Genomic DNA, 24,444 nt, shown 5'->3' with positions numbered 1-24,444 from the left:
GTAATAATTCTAATTCATACCACTGATTACAAAAGAGTAATTTATGTACGGAATTAGAACTCGAACGATACCTTTTCAGGTGTTTTTAAGTTTACAGGTGCATTAGGTATATTCTCTTTATTTAATACGGTAAGTCTCTTCTTTTCTGCGCGAGCTTTTATCGTTCCCGAGAAGCCAAAGTGTTGCGTGCAATAGAATCGTCCTCCATTTTTCTCCCGATCGAATGTATGGTTTCCTATGCAAGTAAAGAACGAGCGAATACAAATTTATTCGACTCGACTTTAAAATGTAAGAATAAATGACAAATATTAGAACGAATGCCAAACCTATTCTTAACGAGGTAGAGCAATATTCACAACGGAAACATCCTCGATGGAAGAATTTCCCTTCGGCACTAAGTCTTTCCATCAAATAAACTCTCTTATTGCAGAAATGACACACCTCCGCACCTCCTTGTGTAGGCAACGTTATCGTTGGCTTAATATTCTGTAAAAAATATTCGAAACTGAAGTAGTAACTATTACCTTGCAATGTTCAATACAAAAGAATTTTAGTCAGCACATATATTCCATTTAAATGAAACCAGGATCATCTTTAGTAACGCATTAATTGTTACGTTGCGATGTATAAACAAAAGGTATTACTACATATTGTAAGTATAGTACTAGAAAGTATATTATCAGGATCTTTGACATTTTAGTAAATAGTTTAGTAGTGGATGTTACTAGTTATAGACGCTACACTAAATGTGTATTAAAATGTATTCACTTGTATCCTGTGAAAAATGAATAAATAATATTTACAGACAGACAGACAGACGGGTACATGGAACGAATTAACTGTCTCGCACAAAGTGCTGTACAAAATATAATGAACATCACAAAGACTTCGAACATCTTGCTGACTATATCCTCGAGTACTGAGATTCTGTGACATCGTATTTACCGATTTCTGCACCCTGGGCTCCGCGTCTTGACTTTTATTCGAAAACTGCTCAGCCATAGCTGAGACTTTATTGTACCCGAGCACATTACCCTCTTTGATCTTCCTGTCTATACTCTTCAGGGTATTGTCAATATCAGCGTACTTACTATCTGTATCCTTCTGATCACGCCCCTTCTTCTCCATCTTGATTTGTCGAGCTAAAAACTGAATGAAGCATATACACATCTGAAAAAACGTTGACCAGCGAGTACATTTAATCTTTAATATGCCAACCTGCTCTCGACTCCATTTCGGGACTCGTTCTACTTTTTCGTGTCGAACGGAACGACCCATTTTATTCTCCTCGATTTTCTTTTCGATCTCCTTCACGTTCCAATCGCTTTTCTCGATTTTGCCTGAAAGTACGGAATCTTCAAGTTGTGCGAAAGATGGAGAATAGTTGCACCAACAAAATGGCACTCATATAATTCGTATATATTTAGGTGAAAAATATTATAACACATACCAATGGCACGTAGAAGATCCTTGGGCTTCTTTTCGGATGGAGTAGATCCCTTCAATTTATCCTCGATATTTTTTATTCTTCCTGAGAATTCTTCATCTATACTGTTTCTACGATGACCAGCATGTATCTTGGGTTCTCTATCCTAAAAACAATTTGTAGCGTGAAATGAATTGAATATACGCACGGAACTATAAAGACAATCACAAATTCATAACACTTGTAAAAGGAAGCGAAAATGCCATCATAATTCGTAATCCCAGCGGATAGTAGGAAAACCAGGAATTTGATTAATATACATTTGTTATTATTAGCCGATTAGCGTTTGTTTCCTTCATAGTGTATTGCGTTAGTGTCAGAGCATTTAAAAAAATATATACAAATATTCTGTTGATATAACGAATACCATTACTTTGTGAGAACAGTTAGCAACATATCTGGAAGTCTTCGCATTGTTTAATATTATTGATGCATATCGCATGCATAAAATTCGTAGACTTGTACTCTTTTTGTACAGTTAGTTAACACACACCGTTTTTAATTTTTAATGAAAAAAATAACAGTACGATTTGATTGCTGGCCGTAATAAAATAAATTAGTATACAAACGACCAGTTCAATGACTATGTCGTTTACATACAAAATTTATTGTATTATATCATATATATTTTATCACATCATCCATCATATCCATTGGATGAATACAATGATAATAATATTCTTCGACTGATGTGTAGCTGTTTGTTAAAAGCTTACTTAAAAGAAAAAGAAAAGACATTGTACACTCCCAAATTATTCACTCTCCAGCTTACTGGGTGCAATATTTTCTGTTCTATATATTTCACTCTATCCTTGAAATCCGCCGCTGTTTGACGATACAAGAATATCGAATAATCTTCGAACGGCTCGTCTTTCTCGCGTTTCGCATTCGCCTGCAGCATCTGCATACTTTTGTAGAATTGCTGCGTTGCCATCTTTCGCAAATATTGTCGCCTTCTCATACGTTCTGCGCGATTTTGTTCTATTTCGCTGAGTCTCTTCTGCCTTTCCTCCTTTACGTGCACCGCAAAACGTACAACAGCGTCACATTAATTTCTCGATTACTTCGACAATCCGAACGTCTGTTTCTGTTTTCCAGCTTTAAGTCTCATTTTCGTTAAATTAATATACACAATTTACACACCTTATGTTACGTGGTTCAACTATCTATTACATTCGGACGATTATAAGTGACAAGATGTGTTGCAAAAAAAAAGAAAAAAAGATAACAAGGTAGACGAAGATCGAGGGTTTTCTATCTCGAGTTTTGGCTACGCTACCAATGTCTGTTCTTCGCAAAACAAGATCGTTAAATGTGGTTTCTACTGTTTGAGATCTAGATTTTCTTCTTCTAGCGGGACATTTATTATAACAAATAGGAAAGAACTCTATCATAATTTGTTTAAAACAGTGTACTTAGTGGACATCATCTGTTCTGTTTCTCGAATGTTCAATGAACTACACTGTTTTGAACAAGTTGTATTGATTAGAGCAAAAAAAAGAACACAACTTTAATGTTATCTACCGTAATCTGTTCATTTAAAATACTTTTAGTAAATGGGACAAATACAAAAAGCCGGCGTAGCAAATATATTATGACATAAACAAGTATTTATATAAGTATGTATCTAGAAAAAGTTTCAAACATAACCGATAGTGTTCGCAACGTTCCACTGACACTTTCGTTGATTATGCGAAGGGACTAGAATGCAATGACTTCCTTCAGCGTCATGGCAATGGCAACTCCAATAATTACGATTAAGAACGATATGAATATCCCACGATACATAAGTGCTTCAATCTTCTGCCACCATGACTATAGGATACAAGCATTGTAAGTATCGCGTGTGTGTGTATGGGCCAGTTGTGGTTAATTTTCAACCCCTTATGGAATACTTGTACGTGAAAAATATAATTAACGAAGCTTATATATCCTGTTTACGCTATTAAAGAATTAATTTTATATCTATTCCATAAAGCGTTAAAGAATGCGATCCAACCCTTTGCAATTCACACTTGATTTTCTGTATGTATAAACATTTAAAAAATTGTTAATCACGACACGCAAAGGGTTGATCTTGTACTTAAGGAAAACAGAATGTTTCAACCTTGGACTGTCTGCTGATTAAAAGCAATTAAAAACATATGGTTACGAAGGGTGATGCACTTAAGACAAGCCACCCAAAGAACTCCTGACAGTAGACAATAATGCTTTAAACAATTCTTGCTTGAATTGAAGGGGAAGCTAATCATGTAGACGAAGGTGTCAAGAAGATATGAAGATTTTGATAATTTAGACTATCATATCTCCTTTAAAACTCCAATGAGTTATTTTGATGGATTGTCTTAAGTGCCCTGATCCGTATATTATAATAACCGATACTCTGAAGAACTATCAATTAGAAATAAAAAAGCAAAGAAACCTACCACTGTTGCACCCATCTTCTCCGTGCTGCGTCTCTTTCGAGATCGTCGACTAATCGTGTCCCCCTTCTTATCGGCGGGATTTAAATTTTCGTTATGTCGCGATCTCGAGTGTCTCGTTCTCGTTGCGCTCTCTTGCCTACTGACGATACGATCGAGTAAATGAACCTTTTGGTCAGGTGTTAATTGGCTCAATTGTTTACTGTGAGCAGGTCTCTCTTCGTTCTCGGGTTCCTTCGTGAAACACGATTAAACAATACAACGGTTGGTAAACAATAATACGAACTATATCGCTACTTAAAGATGAAATTAATTGGAAGGGAATATTATTGGCTCGTTAACTTTACTATTTTCCATGCGACAACATTTCCAGCACTCTCTATCAAATTTTGTTGACGATTTCCTCGTCGACGGTCCAAATACATTTTTCCAAAATTTATTTCTTATCCAGGTTAATCCGAATCTGTTATCATCCGAGACAGTTTTGCTTAAGGATATCCTGTTATTATTATAGTCTAACGATTTAACGGTTTCTGGAGAAAACGTTCGAGGAATGGGGCGTGTGAATGATTCTAATCTCTGGTTATGAACGATGGTTGATGGAGAACGATTCCAATGGAACGAAGGATCGGGCGATCTTGGGCGAGGATGTGTCTTGCTTATCAAAGAGTGTTCAGTTGATGGTTCTATCCGTGATTTTGGATGCGATACCGAATACTACAAAACACGGAATACGATTTACAATTGAATCTACAATTTATCAAGATAGGAAATTTACTTACTAGTTTTGAGTGTCTAATATACGGGATTTCGCCGCGGAAAACCTCGTATATTTGCGTCAAATACGAAAACATGGCGAGCTTGTCAGGAACATCGCACTCGGCCATCTCTTCTCCCGTCATTATCTACAAAATTCAACACTTAAATGTCGTAATTCCTTGTTTATGTTATTTGTTCACAATTTCTTATGTTCTATTATCGAATTTATGATACTTGCCGGTGAAATGCCCAATTCTTTCTCGAGTAAATCGAAGGCCATCTGATTGTTCGTCGCTATATCCTTTGGTTGCAAGCTGTGAAAATCAATTAGATCTGGACGATATCTGTGTATGATCGCACAGATAGCTAGACCGTTTTTGAAGGAAGCACCCATGTCCTCGATTTGGACCGAATCGTAAAGAGCGACCTGTCTTTGCAGCCAGCGAAGCAACGTGTCTGGATGGACTTGAGACTCGCCACGGAGATCTGTACGATACACGATGGACTTGTGGTCATAATATCGCTACGGTGCGTTTAACATTTTGAGCCGAGTAATGGGTCGAATAAAAAGGCAATAAATTATTTAAAACTTACCGCGTCGGCGACGTTTTTTAGGGATATCGACGTCAGATTGCATGGGAGGCTGTTTGATGCTGTCGGGATCATCTGTATCGAGGAGACTTCGTACTTGCATTGGAGTTACAGAGGATACATTCAGATTTGGGTATCTTAAAGAGAATTGATTAACTGTAGATAGCGAGAAAACAATTATCGAGGAACGGTAAATGGCTTAATAAGTAGATATCAAATATCGTATTTAAACATAGAATTAAAGTTAGAAGAGCTGCCTGAATAACGAATCGCTTTGATGCGAAACATGACCAATTGGAATTTCGAATTTTTAAAACAGTTCGTAAGTTTTGCACGCATGCGTCTCGTTAGCGATGCACTCCTTTTTTTATTTTTAATGAAAACGACGAGTGTACAACTAAACGTATACGCAATACAATCTAATCGTATACATTTCATAATGCATACAGGTGTTGAAACTAGAACAAATTGTACAATGCAGCAACATTATATTACCCAAGTAGTGCGTTATACCTGGTGTGAGGATCCAACGTGTACGCGGCGTAATCTCTGTTCAAATTTTCAGGCGTAGTTTGTCCGAGCAATCTGTATATCGATTCTCGCTCTGCGATTACTTCTAACGGCGATATGGAGGCGCCCCATTGCTTGATCGCCCAGCAGGCATCCATCGAGCTTAAAAATCCTCTCGCGCAACCGGAACCCGTCGGCCAAAACGGCTGGAATAATTTTCTACGTCACTTTCTGATACTTTCTCGCATATTACGCGTTATAGGTTCCGACGAATCAAAAATAAAGGACACCTCTCAGATCTTAGCACTGACTTTCGCACTTACGCGACAGTTGAGAATAATGGAATATTTACATGTTTTAATTAAGCTTCATATTATATACATGATATAATTTTTTAATAGTTCCTATTGTGCACGCGTTAATTTATAGAATTGCTCCTGAAGGTAGTCCTTATTTTAGCCGAAAATGTCTACGTATAATAATAAATGCTCACAGGCTATTCAACCTGAGATTTCGTTACATAAATCCTACTGTTCTAACGGATGCAAGGGCCCAGACGCGAAGCTACATTTTAATGTACCTCGAGGAGACTGTCGCCGACCAGAGTCATAAGCAATTTATGACCGCGACGCTCCAAAATCCGACTAGCATTCTCCGCCGCGTACATAGACGTGAAATCGAACATAGCCACATCCGGTTGCCCGTAATGATTCACTGCGAATTCCATATCCATCATCTGGTATTCCGTGGAGAATTCGGCTGCTTCCCGAGCGTAAAGCATCAATGCCTCGCGATCCACATTCTCTTTGGCTAGCAGCTTGGCAGTGTCTGCGTGGTCCTAAGCGTTACATACATCATCATCATCATCATCATCATCGAATTAACATCTGTGTCTGTTTCACGGCTTGATAAAACAACGAGCAATGTACAAACGTGTATGTTATTATCTTACATAGAGAAAAATTACAGTATGACGTTTAATGTTGAATGTCCTAGCGGGGACTTGTCAGTAAGACTATCTTAGTACACCTTAGTACACCTGTTTTAGATGCACTTTTATCATATAGCCAAATGGCTGTTTAAAGTTGCATGAGAAAATTTAGATATATTCATAATGCGTTCTTACGTGTAAGTTTGAAAAACCAGAGTACAGTTCCTGCAATAGAGGGTTAATTTCTGCTTCTCCTAAGTAAGTAACGTACACATTTTGTACACAGTCGTCATCGACATTAAGAGCAGATAAACTAAAACAATCTTTTGTTTATTTGTACGTGGAATGCCAATGTACCTGCAGTATAACACCCTTGTCGATCAGACTGTGCTTCTTGGCAGTCATTACAAAATAATGGGTATCGTCTTTGTAATACACGATATTCTCGAGGTCGATGCCAGTTTCGTGGTACAATTCTTTGAAGAACTTTTGATTGAATATAAAGGCCACCCCGCTGATTTCCTCCACCCGTGCCTCTGCCTCGGTGCGTTTATTTATAAAATTCGCTGTTATAGCGATGGCCAGCTTCCCTCGAAACTCCTTGCGCTTGAAACCCTCCAAGGTATTTCGTTTACCGTCGGCCCCGATCAACACGTCGAACTCGTATTGGGAGACTGGATGATCCGCGGGCGTTGTTTTCGCTCTCCATCCGATTTCTGAAACCATTTTCAACAGAAAAGTTTGTAGTCGTGGTTCATACTAAAGCTACATCACTTTTACGTTTAATTGTAACCATGGTATACATTTCATATTATTTGGTTTAATTAACACTAGATTGTACTTTCTAGGTACTACTTATGCTGACTTTTATCCACGTAAAAAAACAATCAATGTGACATACATACAAATTCCTTCAAAAATAGATATAAACTTGCTCGAAGAATTCTTAAGAAGCAAAATTGAAAAAACAACGGTAAATCTAGTGTTAAAAAACGAAATACTTTTTAGAGAATCTTTCATTTCTTTGGTAACAAGAGGAATAAAATGTGTCTCATTGCTGTTTGACAACGTGTGTCGAAACAACCAGGAAACTTTACAGCCGGACAAACTTCCAACGAGTTGGAAGCTCGATTACACCATGGGGAGTGGAACACTCACTGCCTTCTTCCTGATTCTCTGGCGGTGCTATCAAAGTATCGAAGCTTAAATTCTCGTGGAACTCAACGCCTAGGATCAAAGCTACTTTCAACAAAATACACTGTAGCTGCCGGATGCTGATGTGGTCGATGGAGCCGGCGCAGAATTTCCCAAAGAATTTCTTCGCTCCCAGCCCCCGAAGGTCTTGGATAACAAATGGCCAAAGGTGGAGGACGTTGTTTCTGGACATTCGATCTCTTTTCTCCACGACGACAACTTTCGCTCCTAACAGTTGTGCCTCTATCGCCGAACGAAGCCCACAAGGACCACCTCCGATGATCAATACCTGAAAGCATAATTTTTTGTCTGATTATTAATTATTTTGGGGCTTATCTGTCTGCGGCCTTTGATTTATAACCAACCCTAATGCGATACAATTAATTTCTAAAAGAGAAACGAATAGAGTTCAAATAGAAGACAGCTGAGTCGAAAGGGTTGAAGGGCAGAGGTAGACTTACCCTTGTGTTGGGGCATGCCTTCCCACGATTGTAACACTTGTGATTCGCCCTCTGATCGAATTTCTTCCACAGAGCTTGGGCCTTCCACGATCGCAGCTTTCCCTTCAATTTCGGATAAAACTGGCTGATCGAGTTTGGTCGGATCTTCAGCAGCTCGCAAAGGTGCCTGAAGTGTCCAAGAATGGACTTGAGCGTGCTTGCATTGCAGAACTGATCGAACACGTCGTTGGCTATCGCCACTTCCGGCGAATTCACCGCCTGCTTCCGACCGGGCGGTTGATGATCCATGTTCCTGATCCTGCGCAACCAATTAGAGCCAACGTCAGTATTTGCGGTTCGACCAAACATTTGGGTAAAGAATTTTCTGGCTATCTTTACGGAATTGCAAATTACAGCTCGGTTTGTTCGTTTAGAGAATCGAACAATTTTAGGGCGCTTGAAATCAAACTGTTGGGAATCAAGCTAAACATTGTTAGTAATTGGAGTTATTTATTTTTTATTGTGTCAACGGGGTGTCGTTGTTTGGAAGATAAGTTTTCAGGTACGCAGCAATTACAGCAATTGACACTTTCAAAGATAAAATAAACATCATCGCATCTTCTGAATTTCTCGAACATATTTCTGGTTATCTAAAACGAGGCGCGGTAACTAGAGGAAACCTAAGCGAAAGAATAAATAATTACTGCAATAACAGTCACGCGGAAAGGCAATCCCATTAAACGCTAAAACTAATACCCCAGCTCCCATTTATCATATTGTTCCGTATTCTCCATGCACATTAAAATTTAAATTGATTCTGCCTTTTAATAAACTACAGCTCCTTACTACAACATTACGCTCTCGCATATTACAGTTTGAGAGACAAGAACCGTAACAGCCGTCAATAACGACGGTTTTCAGACTCCATATTTTTTTTTTTTTTTTTTTTTTTTTTTTAAATATCTTATCTTTAACGATACACATCGGTAATTGAGAGCAACGGTGTACGCTCACCTTCCTCTTTCATTATCCGACCAGCAAAGCGTCGAACAAAACGATGGATAAAAGTTAATTGAATCCCAAAATGAATAATGACCACAATAAATTATCGAAGAATCGAACGTATCGAGCTGCACCGACTCGCAAACAACGTTAATCGGCACAAGAATTGCGCCGCATGAAACCACTTGATTCTAATTAGAATTTATTGTCAATTACCCGCGATAGAGATAAGCGATGTTTTATAAACAACTACGGATAAGGGAATTATTGAAGCTCGCATAACGGGGAGACATAATTAACTAAGGTTCGCAATTAAAACGATAATTTATAGATTTCTCCGAGGATGACTGGAGACGGAAGGCAATTAAAGTAGTCGTTTCGAGATAGCCACGTCCAATAGTCGAAAATCGCCAATTGAAAACTTTTGTAAAAGTACAATCTTACTGCTTTCATACACGTCCATAATATACAGGGTGTCCCAAAAATATTGTAACACCTTGAAATGGGTGGTTCGGGAGGTGATTTGAAACAACTTTTTCCTTAGCGAAAACGTTGTCCGAGGCTTCGTTGAGGAGATATGAACGGAAAACACTGACCAATCAGAGCGCGCGTATACCGTTGGAGCGGCCGCGGTAGCGAAGGCTACGAGCTAACCGGCAGCGCTCGTACGCGAACAAGTGACTCGACGCGTATCGAAGGACATTGGACGCGGCCGCTCCACCGGCATACTCGTGCTCTGATTGGTCAGTGTTTTTTCCGTTAATATCTCCTCAACGAAGCCTCGGACAACATTTTCGCTAAGGAAAAAGTTGTTTCAAATCACCTCCCGAACCACCTGTTTCAAGGTGTTGCAACATTTTTGGAACACCCTGTATATGTACACTAGCAGCCCCGTCACGGCTTCGCCCGCGTATCATATCGTGAAATTTTGATTTATTGTAATGTGATATCATAGAACTTGGAAATATGCAACATTAATGGAAAATACATTCTGCATTTCGTACTGCCACCGTAAACCTAGCATTAAATCCCTCTTTGAAAAGCTTTGTCTATAATACCTATACAATATGTAACCATTATTCGAATAGGCCCTACGTCCAATAAGTGATCAGCGCTTATCGAAGATGTCCTTCATCGAACGTAAGCGCGAATGGGATCACGCGATGATCGATACGCGTCAAAAATCAAATTCGACTCTCTGGCACGTAACGTTTTTTCCTCTGCGCCTCGCGAAACTGCACGCGACCCCTATCGATTTTTCATTATCTAAGATAACGTAAGCCGACGAACGCTTAGAAACGAGCTAGCAAATAACCGTTCCCCACTGGCTCTTCCCATAACACCTTGGATAACGACGATCCGCAGGGAAGAAGAGCCACGTCAGAGGCAGGCAGTCGTGTCCCGGTGCATCCTCGAGCCACTCGAAATGTCACGAGGTGCTGCCCGAGATGCCTTCTGCGTGGCTTTCAGTGTTCGGGTTCGGTTGCATAGATCAGAGATTGGCAAACCACAGACCGTGGACCACATGATCGTTCAATACTAAACCTACCGCAACAGCTCAAATGACCGTCTTCAAATTTTCTTATACAGTTTTTATACAGTAATTATACGCAATTTTTTCAATTTAGTACCATGTAAAATACTGTTGCTCTCGGATTATACGAAAATACTATCTATGCAGCCTTGCGTCGCCAGGCGGCTACCGACCGGCGTATATGTTTCTTTTTGTTTCCTTATTTCGGGATGGCTAACGCGTAACGCGACGAGAACAGTTCGGTGTGTGATAAACGTCGATCGATGAATAAAGCGTATATTTCGAAGGTACTATTTAGTTTTCCGTTCCTAATTCAACAGTCGCGATTAATTGAAAGAAGTGTCTCTAAAACCAGAGACGTTTGTCCCATCCCAATAAAAATGGTTAGAAGTGAACGTCGGTAGGTTTAGTGTTAAACATTTACGTGTAAAGTTAGTGTCGTCGGTCGTTAATCTTGATAATATAGTTCGTAGCATTCTTGTTGGAGCTAATTATAACAGTTTTCGTTGGAATGAACAAATTTTGTTCTGCATCTTATATACCGGGTGTCCCAAAAATGTTGCAACACCTTGAAACAGGTGGTTCGGGAGGTGATTTGAAACAACTTTTTCCTTAGCGAAAATGTTGTCCGAGGCTTCGTTGAGGAGATATGAACAAAAAACACTGACCAATCAGAGCGCGCGTATACCGTTGGTGCGGCGGCAGTAGGCGTGGCTACGCGCTAGGCGGCCGCGCTCATACGCTACCGCAGTTGCTCCACCGGCATACGCGCGCTCGGATTGGTCAGTGTTTTTCGTTAATATCTCCTCAGCGAAGCCTCGAACAACATTTTCGCTAAGGAAAAAGTTGTTTCAAATCACCTCCTGAACCACCCATTTCAAGGTGTTACAACATTTTTGAAACACCCTGATACAGAAAATGAATATAATATCCTCCACCTCATCTCCTTCCTTCCTTCCTTTCAGTCCAAGGCCTAAAACGTGTATCACTGTGGTTTACTCGACCTTTCCCAGGATGAGTTTGCTCATCCCTTGGCACAAGCGTGAGCCAAATGCAACGAGCTCGATGGACTGGCGCCCTGTATCATCCGGAGTGAAAGAGAGTGGCGGAAAGATGGAGGAGCAGAGGGCGAGGGCGGAGGAGAGACGGAGAGTGATTCGGTCACGCTTTACTATTGATTTACGAATCAATTTAGAAACGACTTCCGCGATACGAGTCCCATAATTTATGCGGATTAGTCGACTGTTCCCTGCGGTTTCTAATACGCGATACCCTGGCACGCTGTGTAATGTTTCTTTAAACTGTTGTAAGGAAAAAGGATGCCACGTTGAATGCTTGATTAGAGATGGAGGATGGTTCTTGTAAATCATCCGAACGAGCTGGAGAAATCGTTCGAGTCAGGATATGTCAACGAATGGAGGAGCTTCGAGTTTTAGACAGCAACATTATGTCAACATTATGAGAAATCTTTCGACGTAATTGCATTGCTCAAAAATAGAGAATTGAAGTACAGACATTACCGTTTACGTCGACGTATGATCCATCGGGCGGCGTGTACCACCGGTGGCTCACGCTCGCGTGTCTATCAATGGCGTGTACCACCGCGCCGTCCCATGGGCGAGAAATACAAACAGCAGCGTCAACGTGAACGTGTTAAGAAATGAGAAAACCATGACTACTTACGAATAAAAGCTTCTACGGTAGGTCAAATTGCGCCCAACTCCACCTAAAGCCTCAAAACTATCCACGTTTAAAAAATAATTCCTACAAGAGAAACCATGATACCGCGATATCGATATCTACGATATATCGAAATCGATATTATAAGCACGAAGGTGGGGGTTGAGTATGCGGCGCGCCACGATGTCGCAAGCACGAATGCCGTTTCTTCCGAGACTTTTTACCCGATAAATACGCTGGATGCGTGGAATTCTATCTCGCGGAGCAACCGAGGCGAGAGCAAATGCTAATTTCTACTCGTACCGTACAATGACTTGTTATGCGCGGCCACGTCCTCGCGAGCCAGCGCAATATCATACCCGCGAACGCGCCGATAGAACCGATGCTCTTCTACGTACGCGGTTCTTTGAACTTACGACCTGATAACTCTCCTCCTGCGGATGCTCTCCTCTTGGCATCGACGCGTTTACCCGGGAAAAACGGAAGCAACGCGAGAACTTTCGCCGATAAACGTCCTTCGAAGATCAAAGTAGCTCGCGAAGCTCGTGTATCGGCTTTTTTCTTTTACGGCGACGTGATTCTTTTTTTACCATCGCCGACGATGAAAATAATGCGAATTATTATTAACCGGGTATTTTTATTTCTACGTTACTTCCGGGGGGAAGATGCGATCGATAAGGTGAATGAACGTTGCGTGGTAGAATTGATTTACTATACGAGTTTTCAGTGTAATTAACTGTGGAACACGCGGGCATGCTGGTCAAGTTGAACCTCGTGTCTTGGGGGATTTTTCTTTTGCTTTGCAAGTGAAAGAATTTTTTTTTTTTAATAGGGTATGATTCATATCAGATTTTTTCTTATGTTAACGTTTAATAAATTGAACCGCGTTACGTACACTTTTTAATTATTTCAATTGGAGGATAATCATTAGTAAAGTGTGAATTTTATCCATTTTGTGTGCACGTATGTGAAACGAAGGAAAAATATTATTAAACGTGAATTATAGAATATATTCAACATATAGTACCTATATCTTTTATAATCCGCAGTCTGATCTTTAGATATGCGTTTCCTTTCAATGAAACTGAGGTCAGTTGACGTTTCAGATTAGAAAGTTCTCCTCTTCGCGGCTTGTATATTTTTCAAACAAAGCTCTAATCGCGGTATTCGGGTCGGTCTGCCGCAACCTGGAACGCGTTAATAGGATACACTTGCGCGGAACGGTGTAAATTTTGCCAAGTTTAGCTGCGTTAACGGAACCGATTTGCAAGTCGCGCAATTCTAGAATTATTTTTATAATTGTTCCGTATTATCTTTAGGCCTGCTGCGTTAATAGCGAATATGTGTGCTAAGTAAGAATGACGCGATAGCAATTAACGCGTAGATAGTCCATTAGCTCGTATCTGTTTTATTTCCATGTATTCCGCTAAATGATTTATGAAATCAAACAAACGAGTTCGCGTATATACACGCGCGTACGAACTTAGAATCGGAACTGATCTCGTGGTTCGTGTCTAGGTACCCGTTAGGAATCTCGGAATATAGTAGGAAGACTATGATCTCTCGTAAATATGTCGAAACGTTTCAGAAACTAATGTTATTTAAATATAAAGATAACAGATAACAAATTAAGATAACAGATTTTCTGACGGTAAAGATAATTTATATTTGTATCATTCAGGAATTCTTTTGGCTGAAAAAAACCAGGCCCAAGCTCAAAATGTAATTGGATAGAAATTGTAAAATTGAGAATCAAATGGTTCTTCATCTTTATTAATTCTCCATTAATTCCACTCGTTTCTTATATTTTTTAATAATTGTTGCATTAATCATGTTTAGGATCCACTTTCTGAGCTCGAAGAAAAGACAATGCCAATACTTCTGGAACATTGCTGAGTAACAAAAATGTAAATTATTCTTAGCATCAAATAAACTGCTATCTCGGTTCAAAGTTGCTTTAAAAATCAAGAATTCTTATATTTTACAAAGTAAAAAAATCAAAATGTCTACGTTTGGAGTATGAAGTCGATCCAATTAGCGCAATAATAATAGGATGTCCGTGTCGTTGAAATTCGCGCAGTTCTAGAAGTCGAGATGCATAGATTCGCGCCAGCACCGTAGGAATCGTTTCTCGTTGTGCGCACACGATCAGCTGTTCCGGCCATTATCACAAATTGCCAGGGCAAACGAGCGTCATCCGACGTCCGTGTTATACCTACGCGCGTACTTTTCGCCTCTGGTACCTTTGTTCTCGCAAGTGACTCTCGGTCTTTCGCGAAACGAAGAAACGCTCGACCCTTCGCGAACTTTTAAACATTTCGCTCGGATAGCTCTAACGCGGTCCGAACAAAAGTCCAGGTTTCGAGAGCCTTCAAGCTCAGTCAGAATTCGAAGTTTCGCTCGAATTCCCGTGGAAAGAGACACGGATATATTTTTAAAAACGGGACAGCGCTCGCGGAACGTATGCGAAAATTTATTTTAAAAAAGGAATATTTTTGACGGTGTGAAATAAAAATAGTGCACGTTAAAATTCATAAATGTAAATTGTAGCAGTTTATCGTTGTAAGCTCGCGTGACTCTGGGGTCACGTGCCTAGGAGACGCAGTTGATCGACAAGGAGAATGCCGGAATCGATTAACCACGAATTCACGAATATATTTACTGAAAGAATCTGCTCGAATAATTTTATTCGGTCAACGTACGTTCGAAACGCGCAAACGTCACGCGTATCGAAGGTCTATCGAAATCAGCGTACAGAAAATTTACCGTAAGCTTTGTGCCACCTGCGACGCTTGATCGAACAAGTGACCCGAATGTTAAACGTTGGACGCGGTTAAAAGAACGAGCGCAACCGGGCAAGCGGTTCACTGGGTTATCTATTAGAAGTCTTGGAACACTATTGAGCAACGGACCATGCCACAGTAGCAAGGTGTCGTGCTACGTTTTGGAAGAACTTGGAACGAAGCCATTGTCGTTTCTCTTGGTCTGTCGCTGAAACGATAGCGAACATCGTTACAAATTCGAATAAATAAAAATCGAAAGAAATAAATGTTAAAAGAATGTTCACTCTTCTCGATCGCTAGGTAGATAAAATCGAGTCGATTGCGCATTGCGATACCTCGCACCATGAAATGTTTAACGTTTTATCATGGAAAAAGAAAATTCTAAAGTTCCTTTCGGGAGGCCCTTTATTTCCTACGCTTGCGTTTATCATCGCGTATCTCTCGCACGACGAAACGAGCGGTATCATTGGTAGAATACCTGTTTACCGCGGAACAAAGTAACGGCGGCCTTTGTACATAAATGATCAGAAGCGAGGGCAGGTCTCTCTATAAATACCACGAACGAGACGGTTTCGCAGGCCGCGTTCACGAAAAAAGTTTCAACGAAATGGGACGGCATACTTCCAACGAAAGAATCTCAACAAAACCGTCGCGAATAAAACTGCCAAGCTTACCGCGAGACTCGTCGCTTTTATTTTTCCTTCCATTTTAGAAGAAAACGCTCGCAGGAGTATGCAAAAATTTCCATTGACCGTCTGGAGAACCGCGGAAGATTATCGCGGGAAAGTATTAGGTACCGTAAAAAGTTCGTGCGGTTTATTCGCACAATTGTAACTATATATCGATTTTCATGTGATAATTGGCAACTGTAAGACACGAGTTTTGTTCCATTTTAAAGCTTCATCTTTGTAATTGGTGTGCATGGTCTGCGGAGTTCAATTGTTTCGTTGTTGTGTAGCTGTAGGAACAGTAAACATGGACAGCGAAAGAGTAAAAATTCGTGCTTTTATGTTTGTACGAATTTAAACTTGACAGTACAGCAGTAAATGCAGCAAAACGTATTTGTAGCGTTTCGTGGGGAAGGTGCTGTTAGTGAAAGAACCGCACAGAAATGGTTTAAAAGGTTCAAAGAAGAAAATCGGTAGATGACGAACCGCGTTTAGGGCGTCCATTTGTCATCGAAGATGAAAAATTCATCGAGTACGTGAGTTCAAATCCAAGGAAAAGATGTTCTGAGCTTGCTCAAGTATTCGAATATGAAGAATTTACCGCAAGAAAGCGAATTCATTCACTTAGTTTTCACAAAAGATTTGACAAATGGATACGGCACTGTTCAACGGAAGAGAACTAATACTCCCGGCTGAGCATTTGCAATATCCATTTATCGATCGAATTTTAACTTGTGATGAAAAGTGGGTGGAATATGATAATGTACGAGGATCACACCACTGGGTTCAGAAGGGGTCGTGTGCAACAGGAACCATACAAGAACCGAGTCTCCGTTCGAAGAAGGTGCTGATCGCTGTTTTGTGGACTACACGAGGTATCGTTCACGTTGATTTTCTTCCACGTGGCAGACTATTACTGCAGATACTAATTGCAAAGAAATTGATGAAGTCATTGATGAAATTGATGATAAATGGTGATTATTTCGTTGAATAAACCTATGATTTCAAACAGATTTGAATATTTGTATTTTTCTCTAGAAATCCGCACGTACTTTTACAGTTTATAGTACATGTTCCCTAATAATATTCGCTCGCGCAAGAGTTAGTAACAAAGAAATCTCATAGAAAACGATGCAAACTTTTGCATACCCTCGATACATCGATCCCACTGATAGATCGTAGCGTCGAGGCTGGTTAAAAAATTTATTCGTGCCCCGAATAATCTCGTAAACCCCCATTTCAGATCGATAATAACCACTTTCAGTCGGGCTGCTCTCTCGCTTGACCCTCTTTCGTCAATTTTACCCGTAGCCAGAATTCGGTCGGACACGTTAACGAAATTTTTCGAGCGAACGGAATCGATCGAGAAACGATCGCGGTTAGAAGAGTTGCTCGGTAGAACGGCGAGGGATGAAAGAAAGCTGTTCGAGTGTGTCTTTCATCGTTGGAACGAGAAACGAATGAAAAGTGATCCGTGAGAACGAGAAGCGCGGCCCGAAAGGGTTTCGATGTACATATTTAGAAGAAAAATGATTTAAGATGCTCGAATGATGTGCCTGATTTCAGACAAACCCATACTGCGGCAAACAAACAATGATAAAGCATCGTTTTCATCTAGTTCAAAATTACAAACTGATATTTAAACCTCTTCAGGGACGAATTTTAAATGGATTGTTTTTGCTGTACACGCGAACCAAAGCAATTTTGATCTGTAAGTTGATTTTCACATACTATCTCGCTTGAATACGTTCACGGCGGCGCTGCTATTTGCATTTCTCGCTATAAGGCGGCGTGGATGGTACACGCCATCTGATAGACACGCGAGCGTGAACCACCGATGGTACACGCCGCCCTGTGGAACATATCAGTGCGAGCCACCGGTGGTACACGTTTTAATTCCAAAATATATCGCGATTGTACGTAATGATAATTTTAATACAACAGCAAACGTACACATGTTTTTCAATATAAGAGATTAAAAGTCAAGAGGTTAAGTCACTTTAATCGTCCAAAGTTTCAAAAATACCCTACTTCGGACCGGAACGCCCATGTAAAAGTAAAAGTTCCGCTTAAAGTGTACACGTAGCCCTGGAGACGACGCCACCGAAAAATCAATAGCCATTTTCAGCCAGCTCGCTCCTCTCTGTTGACTCTTATACGGTTTTTCTCTGACCCAGAATCCTTTGCACGTATTGCTCTTAAATATACGGAACGTGAACAAGTCAATGTACAAGTAACGACGAATGTAACAGGTCACGGATCACGGGCGCCTGCAACTGCAATTCTATGACGCGTTTCAATTTACGCGCTCTATATATATATATATACTCTGTATATAGTACGTGGTCGGAAGAAAGGTTTCCGATCATCGCGTTGGTGACTGGGTACATACGACTACAAAATAACTCTAAAGTAATCGAAAGTAATTTTTCTTTCATCGATGTAGTCGACGATTATTCTTCTAATGTGATTATATGCCTTTGTCAAGGTCACTCGAGGTTCTCCATAATTAATTCGTTACACCACCTTTCCGTGTCGCTTCATTTGAATTACACGCATCTTCGTTTTAAACAACAGCCGTTGATGAAGCGCGATGTCGAATTCTGACGGTGATCATCGGTTTTAAATTTCGTTTGCAGGCTTTGTTTCGTCCTGTTTTCGAAACGTTCTTGCAAATGACTCACTTTGTTATCGAACCGAGATCCCTGCCTTAAAGAGCTATCTGATACGCAAAAAGGAGCAGCACGGTGGGAAACAACAAACACCGCGTGAGAGTGACCACGGAGGAGAAGGTGAGTGTTCCTCTATAAATACGTTGGTCGAGGTAGGCGAGCGAGGGATGCAATCCTGCGGAACTAGAGCGACCGAGTCGACGACGACCAATTTTACAGATGTCGTGGGCGTCGAAGCTGGTGTCGTCGCATACGTGTACGTATACATTCCTGGACACGTAGACGGAACCAACGGGCTACCAAACGAACCGAACAGATAGGATTCTCGTTCAGATCCTTCTGTGCATACGCCAGTCAATTTTCATCCGCGGAATGGGCCAGATGGTTGACGTAGTTCGGGATTAGGGAAACCACAGCTGGATTCCCCGATAATCGTTTTTCGATCTTCGGTCAGATTCGATTGTAGTAGACTCGATGTAGATAAAAACGCATGGATCAATTCTGCGAATTTTAACTGGTCTTGATTTCACGAATCAATCGGAATCGTAATATTTCACTGGTCTGGTGAGTATGAAGGATACTGAGTGAGTTGTTTCATGAGTTAAGGGGGGGAGGGTGGTCAAGTAAACAACCGTTTTTTCGCGAATTATTTTTGAAGAGTGCGTAATATAGATATTTATTTACAACGAATTACTTGTTATTTTGTAGCATCTAGATAATCTATATAATTTTTTTGTAAGTAATAATATTCATAAATGAATGAACAGCAGCTGTTTGAAGTTGGCTTCTCGAAAATGCGCCGCGCAACGCACAGATCACTCGAATTATTTGAAATCAAAAATCCACCAATTTTTCGTTAAAATATAGTAACACGCTTTGCATCAACCTCGGTTTAAAAACAAGAAAAAAAACACATTTTAAATTTAAAATTTCACGCCACGTTAACAAAATCTTGTTATAAAAAAGAAATGATTAAAAACATTGTTTATTTCAATTTTTATAAAAGCCTTTAGGTTGATGCAAAGGAGGATAGTTTAAGGAATATTCCGTGCCAAGTTTCATAGTAATCGGCTGAGAAATCTCTAAGCTACATTGCGCGGCACGCGAAATTTTGTGTTTTGAGAAAAATGCGTTTAAAGTTTCCGGATCTAAAAATAGTCCTTCGTGTACCGTTCGGAGTGCATCACTTTAATGACTCTGTAGGTACACTTAGACTTCGAAGTTTCAGCTGAAACGGTCGGAGCACATTCTCCAAATGGTGAACTAATTTTTTATAAAATAAAAATAAAAAAAAAGGGTCAAAATTTTGAATTTTACTTGATCCTCCCCCCCCTGAAACAAATTTCTGATGTTCTATTTCTTGGAGATTAAAAGGCAGAGGCAGTGGATTGACGAAGAATGTTACTGTCGTTTCATTGCATCGTCCACGTGTTACGGATTTCACCGTAAATTCCTTTATATTAGGTTGGCCCAAAAGTTTCTTTCGTAATTTGCACTCAATTATTTTGTGCGGTAGTGTTTATATAAATAGACAATCTAATTTCTTCGATGTTGATGTTGTAACAATAATGGAGCAAAATGAATCGTACACAGTTCAATAATGTAACATTAGACATAAAATATTGCGTATGTATTACTTATTAATAAAACGAAAGAAACTTTTCGGACAACCTAATAGATTGTATACTTTTGATAGCATTCTTCAATGTACCTCGTGACAACGTTTCAAGACGTGGGAAACGATTATAAAGAAACCCAGGCATTCGAAAGGATAGAAGGACAGGAAATTGAGAATAGGCGATAGAAAAATGGCGATATTACAACACCTGGAGAGTATGTACCGGTTTGGATGAGGCACAAAGGAAAATCGCGGAGCTGTCCGAGGACACAGAAGAAGAAATACGATGAGTACAAGCGCCATTGGAAGGGATGAAAGGAAAGGAAAGAGCAAACCGTGAATAGCCCAGGATAACGTATACTGCAACTCTTTCAATATCGAAGCAAATGATAAATATGTATGCTTCTTAGAAACGCGTCGATAACGCCTCGTACTTCGGAAAAATAATTATTTCAGAAGAAAGTTTATCACGTTTCGTCCATCATTACTGGCAACTTTCGGATAAGATATACGCGTGTTTCTCCTTTAATTAAAATAAAGAAAAATGTGGCAGATACAGAAAAGCTTTCTCCTTTTCGTATTGTTGCACGTACTGCAAGAGAGAGTTGCAAATTATTTGCCGACAAATGATTGACTAATATTGTGTCGTGATTTGAGTTGCAAACAATAATTTTATACCGATGCAGATTTTATACCTGTACGCAACGACCGTTACACGAAGATAAAACTCGAACGTCCTTCCTGCCACTTGCATCGAAGAAAAAATATAACCTCCCTTCATACATGTATAAATAAACCTACCAAATTTCAAGACTCTGTAACAAGTACTTCGACCGCGAAAAAATCATGAAAATCTCGAAGCTTGTCAAGAAAGAAGAATAACCTCTTATGAACTACAATTCTAAAGCCCCCATTTGCATTCGTGACTCGTATTCTAATTTGTATTCAACGAGTAACGGATGAAAGGGCGAATACCTTTTATTCGTAGGTCGATATTTTAATCTCGATATGAATTTCGTCCATCTCACTGCGAGAGATCAAACGAGCTCTTCGTCGCGCTTTGATCTTCGCCGACGCGACAATGATAACGTCCCCGCGACGTCGTTCCTTTTTACGTCGCCAAGGGTCATAAATTTGCTACAATTAACGGTATCAACGTCGATAGACGACCACCAGACGAGCGCACAGGTTGCGGACCTCGCGTTTATTGCCATCCGTGCAACGACACCGTGAGCACTCAGCATGTGCACAATAACGCGCACGTCGAAGCACGTGGGCGTCCATCGATGGACGAGAGACATAACTATTTTCGTTGCATCGATTTTATTTGACCAACGTTCTGTTTTTCATGTACGAGACGACGCGACGTCGTCGTACACGCATCCGTTCGACCATTATTGTCGTCTTCCAATCGGAATCCGTTCGATTAATTATAGACGTGCACCGTGATTACCTCGTAATGTAATCAGCACATGCTTATAACGATAACAGAACTGGCAGGAAGAGAAGAAATTTTGTAAAACTGAAGGAGGCTGTATTTTAGATATATATAGAAAAAGAGCTGTATACTCGTGAGGTAACCCGAGACCGCAATGAATTTTCTCGATTCTTTAGCGAGAAGTCCCGTCGACAACGCGTCAAAAGAAGCTCGACAATTGATTTGCAGCAGGATATGAACGGAAATACTCTCCATCGCGGCGTAGAAAGTGCGCGCGAAAGAATTCGTCAGCGTCGCAATTAGCGGGACTTCTTAAATTCCCTCGACAATTAGCGCGTTCGTCAACGACGACAGACAACCCTCAGACGAGGCAAATAGAGAGAGCCGCGGCGCTGTCGGGAGTTGATTAACTTGTACCTCGGCCACTTGGCCGAGGTGTAAAAGCCGTGCGGTGCACACAGGCGGCCACGTGGCCTCACAGACGGAGGAAAGTGCGCTCGATGCACGTTACACTTTTGCGGTACACTTCTGGTAGCAAATCAGAATCGTATTAATTGTTATTTGTTATCTCGTGTTGCGCTAATTGGCGTGCAATTGCGGTACCTTCAGTGGTGCAACCACTGAGAAATCATTTTTTTTTTTTTTTTTTTTTTTGGAGCCTCTTATTCGTATTCTTATTCATTTATAAAAATGAATTTTGATCGGATATTGTAAGAGAAAAATGTTATAGATATATGTTTTTATGATTTTACAAGCATCTAGGGTATGCAAATTAATGTTTCGGTGCGATATTGTATATTGAATATCATTCGACGAATGTACAAAATTATACTGTAAAAACGAATTGTCTTCGATAAGAAATTGAATGTTGTTAGTGAAGTATGCACGTTGTACGGACAATGATTACCGGGAATTATTGACGAAACGTCTCTTTAATTACCGATCACTCAAAGTACAATCTATCGACGCTGAAACCGAACGCTATTGCTACCCACGCACATCCGTGCGCAATAGGTATCCAATATCTTGTAAAACGATTCTGTGCGTAATTTGTTCTACATATCCGGCGGTATACAACGTAATCCTAGAAACTATGCCGGGCTACAGCTACTTTCAAAAGTGCAGCAAAAATTTAAGTGCAACGGATCTTCTCTTTGTATTATTACAGACCTATTTGGGAAGAGTTTTATTTACACTTTTATTGTGCTTTATTAACACTTTAACTACAGAGCTATTTAGGAAGAGTTTACATCTCACACTTGAAAGAGGAATTTTCATACTCGTATATAGAATAATATCAATCTAGGCTGACAGTAACTTCTGCATACTAGATATGTTCAAAAATAATCTCGAATATTGGAAATAGATAACAATTATAATAACCAACGCAGCTAATACGTTCCAAGAGTTAGTATCTAGAATTAATTAAAAAGCTTCTAAATATACTTTCAGTAGACAGAGTGCGATGAAACAAAATCCTAAACCTCCCCCTTTGGAAAATCCTGTGTACAGTAGATCCTTTAACTCCAAAGATATGAAACACTCCATAAGAAGCATCGGATTCATTTTTACGATTCAATTAAAGACTGGAGAAGAGGAACAATTCAGTCCTCTTTCTAGGATCGCCCTGTACATTTTCTCGAGCACGATTTCGCAGCCAGCAAGCAGCTGACACGCGAAAGACGTTGGTCTATTTGCCGTCGAGGAATCCTCGCACGAATTCGAAGAGCTTGGGCGTTGCACAACGCATAGGTCACTGGTTGCGCGTTAAAAAAAGAAACTGAATAAAGTCTTTGCGTAAATTGACTACGAACTGGGGCGAACGCGGCGCTGGTCTGACCCCGTCTCTCACGTTCAATACCGAAACCGCGGGAAGAGGCGTCGACGACGTCTTTGGGAACATCTTCAAAATCCCATGAGATGTTGCAAACGCGCGGCTAGGAGGAAGAGTATGTTGGCAACTTTGCGAAATTTTCACAAATTTTCTTGAAAACCTCTCTTTAAAATACCCCATTAACTCGATAATTAACGTAACACAATTTACATTGAAATATCGTCACAGCTCTCTGATATCGAACATGTCTCTTCGGAACTGTTTAACTTTATTTTATTTTCGTTCATAAAAGTATCTATTGTCTTCGTACGAGGTATGATGAATGTTTGGCAGACGTTCGTTCGGAAAGCATACACTGTGAATCAAAATCGCTAACTGCGATGATATAATAAGCGACGAGAATAAAACGTCTCTTAAATGGCTTCGCTGCCAAGAAATGAAAATGGGGTTAAAAGTCAATTCGAGAGTGTAAAGAAATGCGATACGCTGTGTGATGCTCTCGTTGCCGGAAGCATAAATTTCGCGACGATTATGGCTGGAGATATTTCATTTCGGCACATTTAGGACGATCACTTGTCGCGGGGAAGTAATTGTCTCCATCGACACAATAACAATCTGTCGGAATAGATAATTTCTCTTAACAGAATTCATTTTACTTTTGCACTGTAATTATGAAGAACGATCGTTGTTAGAAAGTAAATACCTTTATCGAACACTGTCACAATTGATTCTACGATCATTATCTACTTTTATTTTCTTAATGTCGCGAATGTTCATGCTTCGCTGTAACTATGATTATTCTATTAATCTCTATGTATATTTTCTATCATTTCACATAATATATTAATAAATTATATATAATAATTAATTATATATAATTG

At 40.1% G+C, this 24,444-nt stretch overlaps 1 protein-coding gene across 5 annotated transcripts in view; it reads right to left on the bottom strand.

Moving 5' to 3' along the window:
- Nucleotides 1–24,444, bottom strand: part of LOC128894949 (F-actin-monooxygenase MICAL3) — a 57,940-nt gene that overhangs the window by 11,982 nt on the left and 21,514 nt on the right. For 3 of the 5 annotated variants that reach the window (XR_008461648.1, XM_054157065.1, XM_054157067.1), the window contains exons 2-16: nucleotides 8,356–8,653; nucleotides 7,859–8,183; nucleotides 7,058–7,416; nucleotides 6,350–6,607; nucleotides 5,773–5,975; nucleotides 5,263–5,396; nucleotides 4,907–5,154; nucleotides 4,692–4,814; nucleotides 3,913–4,143; nucleotides 2,259–2,498; nucleotides 1,451–1,592; nucleotides 1,219–1,340; nucleotides 946–1,170; nucleotides 327–486; nucleotides 72–235 (exon numbers count right to left, since the gene is read on the bottom strand). Coding sequence is in view for 4 of the 5 variants with exons in the window: in XM_054157065.1 (XP_054013040.1) it covers nucleotides 72–235; nucleotides 327–486; nucleotides 946–1,170; nucleotides 1,219–1,340; nucleotides 1,451–1,592; nucleotides 2,259–2,498; nucleotides 3,913–4,143; nucleotides 4,692–4,814; nucleotides 4,907–5,154; nucleotides 5,263–5,396; nucleotides 5,773–5,975; nucleotides 6,350–6,607; nucleotides 7,058–7,416; nucleotides 7,859–8,183; nucleotides 8,356–8,653 (3,232 nt within the window). In the remaining variant the exon portion in view is untranslated. The remainder of the gene's footprint in view (nucleotides 1–71; nucleotides 236–326; nucleotides 487–945; nucleotides 1,171–1,218; nucleotides 1,341–1,450; nucleotides 1,593–2,258; nucleotides 2,499–3,912; nucleotides 4,144–4,691; nucleotides 4,815–4,906; nucleotides 5,155–5,262; nucleotides 5,397–5,772; nucleotides 5,976–6,349; nucleotides 6,608–7,057; nucleotides 7,417–7,858; nucleotides 8,184–8,355; nucleotides 8,654–24,444) is intronic. The other 2 variants (XM_054157066.1, XM_054157069.1) reach the window with 2 other exon arrangements.

This window comes from Hylaeus anthracinus, unplaced genomic scaffold (genome assembly GCF_026225885.1).
Source record: "Hylaeus anthracinus isolate JK02 unplaced genomic scaffold, UHH_iyHylAnth1.0_haploid 4, whole genome shotgun sequence".
Classification (NCBI taxonomy): domain Eukaryota; kingdom Metazoa; phylum Arthropoda; class Insecta; order Hymenoptera; family Colletidae; genus Hylaeus; species Hylaeus anthracinus.
Note: the sequence above shows the minus strand (reverse complement) of the source record. Positions and strands in the feature narration are given on the sequence as shown.